The 10936-nt window shown below is 39.6% G+C and overlaps 1 protein-coding gene across 1 annotated transcript; it reads right to left on the bottom strand.

Moving 5' to 3' along the window:
• Positions 1-2046: 2046 nt before the first annotated feature.
• On the bottom strand, positions 2047-7754 carry LOC145990189 (glutamate receptor ionotropic, kainate 5-like). Its single transcript, XM_083125850.1, has 3 exons — positions 7546-7754; positions 5087-5346; positions 2047-2657 (listed from the first exon to the last, which is right to left on the bottom strand). The coding sequence occupies exons 1-3, from the start codon at positions 7711-7713 to the stop codon at positions 2330-2332; spliced, it is 756 nt and encodes a 251-aa protein (XP_082981976.1). The 5' UTR covers positions 7714-7754; the 3' UTR covers positions 2047-2329.
• Between the last annotated feature and the right edge of the window lie 3182 nt (positions 7755-10936).

The raw sequence follows: 10936 nt of genomic DNA, 5'->3' as shown, positions 1-10936 counted from the left end.
CGATCTCCCCGATGGCGCAGTGGTAGCGTCGTCGCCTTGTAATCAGGGGGTCCCGGGTTCTATATCCGGTGACACATGTAGCGGTTCGGATCCCAGTTTGAACTGTAGGTCCAGTCCCGATTAACCTTACTGTGCATAACGTGTACTTAAAACAACAATTCAACATTCCCAGGCGGTTTCAGGTACAACCCCTTGCTTTTAACATGAAAACAAGAGCCAGACTCAAATAGAGCAGTATATTTTGCAAAGTTTTGGGAGGGGACTGGGCCTCCACCTCCCTACCCTAGCATGAGATTATTGGTTGAATAGTTCTGTAAACTTTATTTTATGCCTTCTCTGGTACCTCAACCTAACCCACGATAAAGCCAGTAGCACACGGCGCATCCTCACTTCCGGATAAACTTTCCGCTTCCTAACTATACGATATCGTGTGAGGACGTACTTGTCTTCCAAACTGAAGAGCACACTGGTCAATTGAAGGAAGGAAAAATAAAAAGAAGCGCAATATATTTCCACTGTTTATTTTATGCAGTTCTTTTTTTTAGATATGACTACATATGATTGAGCGGAAAATGTTTTTCATTGATTGAAGAGCCTACTTACTAATTATGGTTATAAATTGTCCACATATTTAAATTTCTTACTGTCATATAAATATTTCATTTTCACAATAGAATACGAATTTTGAACTAGCCACACTTGTTTTCTGTAAAAATGTACTTATAATAACTAGTCTAAGAGAATCTGAGATCAGAAAACAACCGAAAATCTCAGTTTGTGATTTATGTTCTCTTTCCCGAACACCCTATAAATATACTTTGCTGTTTTGATACATGATAATTGCTTATAAATTACGAATTGTAAATACTGCTTATTTGCATTCGAAGTAAATCTCTCGAGAAGTATTTTATTGCCAATGAGATGTCAATGAATGAATGAATTGTACCTAATATGAACACTACAGTGAATTAAGTTGTGAAATTTCTTACGTACTCACATCAACTGCTACCAGCAATACTTTTTTCAACGATGTCAATGTTATTCTTTCATTCTTAGTTGGAGAAAACACTATCTAATCTTGTGAAGTGATATTTTTGCAGTTGTCAATTTCATGGATACGATTTTAAAGACAGTGCGAGACTACTGTTGCTACCTTCTCAAACTGAGGACGTGTGTGTTTGTGTACATAAAGGTGTTCAAAGCTGTAGGTCGATCCGAAAGTGAGGACGTAGAGTCACCGGCAATAAAATGGGACGTCTAGGTACTGAAATGATCTTGCCTAACTCTAAAGCGGAAAGTTGATTTTAATATCAAATTTTCAATGGTAACTTGCACCATCGTAGAGTTTGGCAACACACACACAACGCTTTACACGGAAGCGAGCATTTCAGGACCTAGGTGTCCCATTTTTTGTCGGTGACTGTACATAAGAACCGTGAGTTTAGCATAAGACTGTCGACTTAACAATTCTGCAAGCGATATCTGAGAACTCTATTTATTCATTGTCTGAGGCAGACGTATACGTAGATCAGGGTGGCTACTCACCGGGAATTCCTTGAATTTCGGGAATTCTGCTTGAATTATTGGCTACGGAAATTATAGGTGAATTCTACTTGAATTTTTCTCCGTAGACGTGAAAAATTGCAACTTTTATTAATCCAAATCCCATTGAATTTATCCATATTTATTAATGCTCTGAGGCAAGTTTTTCACAGTTTAGTTTTTTTTTATCGTGGAAGAAAAATAAAAGAAAGCTGCGTGAAAAATAAAACAGAATTCTCTCAGTCCGTTTGCTTTGTTAGTGTTATTTGCAGAACAGTCTATCTGGCAGACGGAAGATTATAGCAAGAAATCTTGGAATTCTTATACAATTAACAATTTTTCGTACATTAATATATCGCGTAACATTTGTGACTTGTGTTTGAGATGTATTTCGAGTCTGAGTATGTGAAATGACAAATGTAAACTCTACACCTTAAATAGAATCGCACAGACAATTTATATTGTTAATATATTTGTGTGTGTGTGGGGGGGGGGGTTGGTGAGAGGAGGTAATACGCAAGGTTGAAATAGAGAAAACCTCTGCTTGTACCCTTGATTTTTTGAAAGTTCGCTTTGAAAACCTGGAATTATACTTGAATTTTATCAAGGTCCTAGAGTAGCCACCCTGGTAGATGCACCACGTGACACAAACGGGACGCTAAGAACACCAAACACGATCTGCCTAACCTACTCACATAAGCAATAATAGCAGGAATTAATTTTCACAAGAAAGTTCTGCGGGCAACTAGGATAATATTATTAAGAAATACTGTTTCAAGTTTAAAATCTAATTTGATACGTCTTTCTTGGGTATTTCAAAGTCCTTTCTAGCAAGCGATAGTGCTAATTGACGATGAAACTGCTGAAAATGATCCTCCTTCGAAACTGGAATTTTTGCACGACGCCTGCAGCCTCTGGTGGACATTCTCCAAACTATCTTCTCCACAGCAAACACGGCGAGCGAAGTCAGCATGCCAACCGCAAGAGCGACGAAAGGCAGAGACACCTCTTGGATGCTGAGCGCACTAAATTCAGTTTTCTTGTCCATGTTTGGTTCCCACCACCAGTGGCGCTCAAGTCGAGTTAATACTCCTCCTTCCCTCAAACGTCCCAGGCTGGAATCAGAAAACTAAACTGTATCATTGTGCGTCACATACATGAATGCATGTAATATTATACAGGATGTTTCACAAGTAGTGATGACAACTTTAATAACGAAATCCGGACGAAATAGAATATGTCTTGGCACAAATTGAAACTCTGTTTGCCCTGATATGAGCGCCAGAAACAAGTCCGAAACGAACCCATGTTAATTGCGGCTGCAAAATGGGGCGGAAGAAAAGAAACAAAAATGTTCGATCTGACATTTCGAGACCCCACACACCCCTAATATTTTCCGACGCCCTTATTACCGTCACAACCAGTAGCGTGCCCAGGATTTTGGAAAGGGAGGTGTTACGTACACTTTTTTTTTCTGGCAGTCAGTCCTCATTTTACCATCTTTCCCTACATCTGACGTTTTTTTTAGGAATACTGGGCCAAAGGGGGGGTTATGACCTGCACCAAACCCCCCCCCCCCTTGGGCACACCACTGGTCACAACGTAACAGGATAGACAGGAAATGAGTTTTATAGTTTTATGTCCACTTTATGCACAGGTAGGCTAATCGGGACTGGATCTAGAGTTTAAAGTGGGATCCGAACCACTGTGCAATGTGCCTCCATTGAAATCAAAGTATTTACACCAATAAAATACAGGGTGTTCCAGAAGTCTCTGATGAATTTCGTCATTAGTAACTCAAAAACTTAGGGGTTCTTGCATTGTAATCGTCAACTCAAAATGTTAATGTCCACTTCAGCATGAATGAATTACTTTAGTTGCTCTAGTCAAAGGACACACGAACTCATTAACTTGTCTTGGATCTTCCGCTTTTTTCCTGACAAGAACATTACCGCTCTTATAGAAAAGCAAGGCATTGTGTCTCTCAGCAACAGTTACACATAGCGAGCTGCAAGTCACCCTCCCCCCTCAATCATACCGAAAACTCTTCCGAGACAACAATGGTGTCCCCGTAGGATGATTTGGGGATTCAATCCAAATACTCAATGCAATACGTTCTCAGAAGAAAAAAAAAATAATTTAAAAAGATTCAACTCTGCTTGGAAAAAATAACTTCGTTATAAACTATGTATTACACATACTTCTAAATAAAATTTATATAATATTTATGAAACCCCACTGATATCTGAGAACGGAAATGGCGCCCTAGACTCCAGCCCCCCCCATCCCCCCTTGTCTACTCCTCGTTACGGGCCGATCTAATAGTCGAAGTTAATTGTTTTAAAATTGCAACCATGTTTTTATCTTGTGAAGGTTGTGGCACATGCGTTACGATGGTAGAAATGCAAGCAATGAACTTTAAATGAGAGAGTCGAAATCTTCAATGTCTACGAGAAAAAGAAACTCGGATATTTTGCAAAATTGTAGGTAATTAGAAATGCATACAGAAAATTTTAATGTATGATAAATTGTGATTGTTAAAACATAGAAGAATAACATTTTGCTGCGCAAATCGAGATTTTAAAGCATTGTAACAACTAGCGTACGTAGTATTTTTTTTGGTGAGGGGAGGGGAGCTGAAATTGAAAATCACGTAACTGCTTTCTATGTAGGTGTGGGATATACTGTAAAATATTTTGCAATTAACAGATTTTAAGCTTCGTTTTAAACGTTGTTCAGAGAGAAAAGTGGCAATTGGGAGCAGGGTGCGAAATCATTGAAAACTGGTTGGGGGTGGGGGGAGCAGAATGATCTTAATCTACAAACCCCCTCCCCCACAAACATACATTTCATTATACGATATACATATTTATAATGTTATTAAGAATAAATTACTAAATTAAAAATCTATTATTATTATTAATTACATAGAAAAAATAATTTGTTACTTTTATATATATCAGATAACATAAAGTAGCAAACCAATTCCTTTACAAACTGGTTAAAGATGTTAATAAATTATCAAATAGTTGAAATGGTGTTATTATATATAATTTTTTATTTAGATTTTGCTTTATGTTAATATAAATCATAGATTTCATGGTTATTTTTGTATTGCATTCTTGTTTTACTTTTATTGTGCGTATTGATGTAGATTTTTTAATGATCTCTTGAGACAGAAAGCATTCAACACTCACAACCACACTATGTGTGCGTTTTTTATATTATTCTTAGTAAAGTAGATTTGAAATTAGAAGTAACTGCTTATCTTACGTTCGTTATAACAAAAACTTTCCCCCCTGGAAATTTGTGGTGGGGGGATTTTTGATGCCAAGATTATTGGTGGGGGGAGATACCCCCAGGATTTCGCACCCTGATCGGGGGTCTTTTTAAGGAGTGGTTGCATTACCACTTTGGTTTTTCAAGAGCTCTTTACTGCTTTCATCTAACCATTTTGAATTTCAAAAAATTTAGGGATTGGCTGTAGCCTCATCAGCTCGCCCCCTGCATGCGCCAGTGGCTGTGGTAGAATCGTTTGACTCACTAGTAATTGATGCCTGCCCTGTAGGGCGACCCTCTCTGCAACATGAGGTGTCCGAAGCCTTTGAAGTAGTCCCTCCTCACACTCGTTATGGAGCAGTTGATCCTCCCCTTGTACCCCGTCGCGGTCTCCAGGATGTGGAAGAAGGTGAAGGCTTCCGTGCAGACCTTTTGGTACCCAAGAAGGACCGTTGGAACTACGTTGTTGAAGTCTACCATAACCAACTCCATCCAGGTTCGCTTGTAGATCTTCTCTTTGACTCTCTGCAAACAGATTAAATTGCCTCTCATTATCTGTGCATCTGTTCCATGTAGATGCGCAGATAATGAAACACATAACGAGGTGCGGATTCATGGGGGGGGGGGGGGCTATTAGGGCTATCGCCCCTCCCTCCCAACTGCCAGTTTTTTGGATAAATTATTATCATTCATAATATTTTTGAAGACTCAAATGTTCTGTCTTTCATCACAAAGTTTAACACGCATGAAAATATATTTTAAAGTTTCATTTAAGCCCACTTTATGCTCATGATAATCGGAACTGGAACTACAGTTTAAATTTTCATCCAAACCACTGTGCAATATGCCTCAAAAGCAGAGGTGGTCATTTTCGTTCAACCTCCCTTACGGCTCGACCTCACCCTCACCCCCACACATCCTCACCCTCATAACCCGACTTCGCCCTCGCCCTCACGATTCGCCTTTCGCCCTAACCCTCACACACCCTCACGGATTGACTTCGTCCTCACCCTCACTACTAGCCTTTCGCCCTCAACCTCACTCACCCTCACAAGTCTTCGGAGGTATGCCCTCATGAGGGTCGCCCTCCGAAGGGTGACCACCTCTGCTCAAAAGGGGATCGAACCCGAGACCCCCTTGAAAGAACAGGTTTTCGTTTTCTTTGCATATTCATTCTACGTCTCATATCTGATCATTCTGTTTACAGTGGCAATGGGAGGATCTATGAAGACAACACACAGAATAATAACCGTCTATGTGGGACCTCCCCAATGACGTAATCGTAACGTTGTCAACAGGTCCCGGGTTCGATACCCGGTGGAGTCACATATTGGTTTGGATTACAATTTAAACTAAAAATTCACTGCCGATTAGCATATCTGTGCATAAAGTGGACTCAAAACTCAGTAACCACGTATTCCAGCCTGGACTCTAAGTTTTGCATGACATACCCTAATGGAACATGGAAGTCTAAAAACAGTGCAAGTGTAGGTTAGAAATGATGCTCGGAAAGGTGAGATACCCGACTGAAATTCGCCCCTCCAAACTCTAACTTCTGGATCCGCTACTGTCTGCAACACACTTTAAGGCACTCCTAAGCTCGAAGGTTCATTGCCACAGCAACATACGTTTTCCACCTGTCCTAACCTGGAGCAACATCAATCCACCGTCCGGAAAGGAGGCCAGGGGGAGCCACATCTCACCCTGGAAACCGAATGTCCACCTAAAATGTATATATTTCACACATAATTTCATATCAGTCACAGTAATTTATGTTAATTAAGGGTGTTGAATGAACATGATCATTTCTGCCTGAAGCATGTTTTTTTTTTTTTAGGGGTATCACCATTGTGGGGGAAAATATGCCTCCTTTGCCCCCCTTAGAAAAAATACCTTGCTTGCCCCTCCCTGGAAAAAATCCTGCGGACGTCCATGCCTTTGATCATCCTTACCAATGCCTTTGATCATCCTTACCAATCTCTTCCAGGTCCAACAATCTTCTCTGTCCTCTCCCAATCTTGCAGGTATCTGCACAAGTGCAACCGTGGACATTTGCGATCACGGATAGTTGTGTCCCAAAAGAATTTCGTTCGTCATTTGGTTGCCCTAAGCTTTACATTGGAATACGACGGAATGGTTATTTAAATGTTATTTTCACTGAAGGTAAGAGTTTCTCGTGTAAATCGACAACAACAATGTGTTTAGTAAAGCTTTAGATTATGTAGCAAGTCATAAGTTTCCGAAAATTACATTCTCATGATCCTAAGAATTAATATTACAGCGCGATGGCAGGATAGATCGAATGTTCTAAATATCGTATGCACAAACTTGACGTCATTTTGGTAGTTCATAATGGCCATGGGTCAATAATACAAAAATTTAGATTCCATACACTTTTTTTTGCCAGTATGTGCAATTCAAGTGGTGTAAAATAGCATTGTTGAGTTCATAGACTCTAAACCGTCGTCTTTCTATCACCAGGAGGTTCACCATCTGCCCGAAAGATGGCAAAAGAATATAAATTCCAATGGACATTAGCTCGAAGATTAAAATGTAAGACTATTTTTCTTCAATAAACATTTTCTTTTTTTTTAAAAAAAAAGGCCTAGAATTAATTTGTACACCTAATGGATAGAGTTGTGCACAAGGAAATGAACATGTTACTCAAAGAGAGAGTGTTTCACATCTTCAAAACTAAGAGAACCTGCAAAACATTACAGTTACCGAAAACAGCTCCACGACAGCCGAGTTTCCAAGCACTCCCATTCTGTAATTTCTTTTCTCCAGTAAATCCGTCATAGATGTGAACGGTAGCTCGTGCCTGTCTATTGCTATGTAGGATATCAGCGTCCCAGAGTACAAGTTGAAGATCAAGACGCCCAACAGCAACATGAGCGCGTGGAGTAACCGAGCGGAAATCAACGATGGGGTGACGTCACAACCTGAAACGAGCATAAAAATGTGTTGAAAGAAGGGGTGGAATGTTTTCTTGGGTGTGTCACATTATAAAGCCCAAATTTTTTAACAATTTCGTTTAATTATAAAGTTTGACTCGTCTTTTGAAGCGTAGTGGGGTTCAGACTAGATAACTCGCATTCCTCGACGTCGCCACCTGGATTTCCAGTAGGTATTGCCTATTTGGCGCTGGACTGGCTACCAATTTGCTAGTTTTCGCCTCACACGACACTTATCAATGAACTTGTCGATAGACTTTTGTTCCTATACGAGGGAAGTTGTAATGGCGGCCGCGTGAGATGTAAACAATGTATCACTTCACGTTTTTAAAAGCCGATAACTATTCAACCGAGAGGAATAACGTTTCGTATAAAACGTTATTATGTACAAAACAATGGCACTGCTTAAATACATACTTTACGACGTTTACTGTGCACGTGTGGAAGAATATTTAAGTTGTTTCAAATGTAAACACCGTGCACTCAGCATAGATGGTGTAACTCAACGCGCCTTTCATGCTGTATACGTTATGCAATGCTGGAGTAACACTCGGAAACCACAGACAAAAACGTTCCTTTGCACACGCACAGATTATCTTCACATGGCGAAACTTTGGTCTGATTGGCTGTTCCACAGAATCCAGTCGAGGAAAGCAAGTAGCAATTAGAACATGTTCTATTCCTCCAAACCAGTCAAGCAGTCAGCCAGGCGGCCATGATTGCTACCTAGAAAGTTAGTTCAGCGCCAACCAGGCGCGTCGCGTGATAATGTTCGCATGAGCACGTGAACACTCATGTATATGTTTTAAATTACGTACATATTAAATGCACACACACACACATATATTTAATTGAAAAAAATACTTTTTTGATGTTCGAATATATACACACAATTTACTCGGAGTTGACGTCTTTCACGTCTGATAACTTTTTTAGATAGTTGGTAACACTGACTCCTGTGTTGCACGGTTGCGATGAACACAATTGCTGTGTTGTGTGTTGTGAACTGGCAGCTAACGGGCTGTTGGCCACTATACCGCGGAAGTGTTCACTGGTCTGTGCGAACATATGGTGCTGGGAGTCCGGATTCAAGCGGCAATACTTCTTGCATTCGGCACCAGAGTGCAGCATATACAAGGCATGCCTAGGGGGACTCGAGACGGTCTGCACTACATAGTTGCAAACTTTAGTGTGAAGTCGCTAAACCTGGCGGATTTTAAATTCCAGTGGGCGCTAAAGTTCACGGAATAGTGACGAGCGACTTTTCTTTAGAAACTAGTCTGCAGGAGTTACATATCTTTCAAGGTTTATATGATTTGCGCATGTGCGGCTAAGGGCCATTCAGACTGTGCAACTTTTTTTTTAGTAATCGACGTTTTTAATGCAAAAAAAAGAGAACTCTCACCGAATTAAATTGCAAAGGAAAGTGCCGACTACATTTACATCAATTGAACGCGCATTTTTCTGGTAACTATACTCAGAATGGTATGGAGTCCTAGGCCTAAATAGCTGTTACCGTAAAAAAATGTAATTGATGTTAGTAAATTATTTTTACTATTCTCTACGTTATTGGAATATGCTTATTGTGTGAAGAACAAAATATAACTTTCAGAATACTAGAGATGCATTTTTGCTACACATAATATTTTCTTCTTTGAAGTTAGAAAGTTAAAATGAAATATGCATAAATTCTCATTTTAAAATAAAGTATTTTTTTTAATGTACATATAAACGCACAAACATTGAAATTTAATTTATTGGTTGGAATAAACCTGATGTAAGTTGTTCTTTACAGCACTTTTTAAAAATATATCTTCCATTTTTCACCAGTAAATTTGATTCAGCAACTTTTAGCGCATGTTGAAGATTTAGCAACTTCTGCGTTTCAGTTGTTGGCAACACTGTTGCTGTGGGAGACCTGCAAGGGACACGTTATTTTTGGAAAGGTCAAGTTCCCTTCCTTTTGCGGGGCAATAAAAAAGCCTATGCTCTTTGGCGGCAACCGGCAAAGCGCGGTTAGAGTGGTGTCGACTATTGGAGAGCGCGATATCTATTGGCAAGCGGTTGGGTGACCTTATGTGCATTGGCTTTCAGACGTGCGTGCGTGTGTGTGTGTGTGTTCTGCCGTGTGTGTGTGTGTAGTGTAGTGTTGTGTTTTGTACACTATGAATACTGTTAGGAGTTTGAAAGAAACTCCATTTTCGCGAATGAGCGAAGCAGAACGAACTGAAGTAAAAAGGATGGACCCTCACCAGCCGGACCTCTACATTGTACAAGAGGTAGAATACAAGTAAAATTCACCACAGTGGTTGCAACAGAAATTACTAAAGGAACTGTATCCTCTATAAAGGTAAGTGCCAGCATAATGTAGAATTTAGTTTCTCTTGATATCATTATTAAGTGCATTGTGCGTCGGTGTGTGGCGTTCAATTACTCGACCCACAGTGAGAATTTTATTTTTTTCTGTGTAATATCTAGAGCTCAATTATAGGCTTCGGCCGGTTATCCTTCAGGAGGGAGTTCATGTGCAAATGTATAATTGAAAGTGCATATTTAGAGTGTGTTCTTTGGCCACTTATTCGGACAAATCAGTAAGTAGTCTTGTTTGTAATAGATACATTTAAAAAATATTTTAATATATCTAAAAGAGAATTGTTATTCTTTTTTCATCGGACAGTTCTTGTAATTGAACAATTCACTCGAAGCATGGATGGGCAAAGGACACATTCTGGGCGTTTGTTACTATTTGCACATAGCTATACAAAAAGACTGCCTCTGGAACGATTAGTTTCGTGCAATGCATAAGATCAAGGATGGTAAATATGTTTGATTGATTTTTTTGGTGTTTTAAGTCCAATTTATGCTCAGTAAGACTAATCGGGACTGGACCTACAGTTTTAAGTGGGATTCGAATAACTAAGTTCCTCCACGGGTATCGAACCGAGGACCCCTCGATTAGAAGGCAACGATGGGTAAATATGTTAATAATAAGTGTGTGCCGCGGCATCCTAAGGGGCGCAGGGGCACTGCGAAATGTTCCAATATTTTCACTGAATTGTTAGTCAGTGCTATGGATGTTTCAAATATGTGCTTATTTAGTACATTTTTACATATGAAATGTTTTTGAATTTGAAATACGTGTTTAATTTTTAACTTAAGGC

The sequence above is a fragment of the Lepisma saccharinum genome, chromosome 7, assembly GCF_977018435.1.
Source record: "Lepisma saccharinum chromosome 7, izLepSacc3.1, whole genome shotgun sequence".
In the NCBI taxonomy this organism is placed as follows: domain Eukaryota; kingdom Metazoa; phylum Arthropoda; class Insecta; order Zygentoma; family Lepismatidae; genus Lepisma; species Lepisma saccharinum.
This window is presented reverse-complemented; position numbering and strand designations above follow the sequence as displayed.

Bases quoted from the DNA above. Each gene is read 5' to 3' on its own strand.
- LOC145990189 (XM_083125850.1), bottom strand. From the start codon at position 7,713: ATGTTGCTGTTGGGCGTCTTGATCTTCAACTTGTACTCTGGGACGCTG. The intron at 5,347-7,545 runs GTAACTGTAATG...ATCTGTTTGCAG, and splicing joins CTGTCGTGGAGCTGTTTTCG to AGAGTCAAAGAGAAGATCTA. The intron at 2,658-5,086 runs GTGAGTCAAACG...TTCTGATTCCAG, and splicing joins AGGGCAGGCATCAATTACTA to CCTGGGACGTTTGAGGGAAG.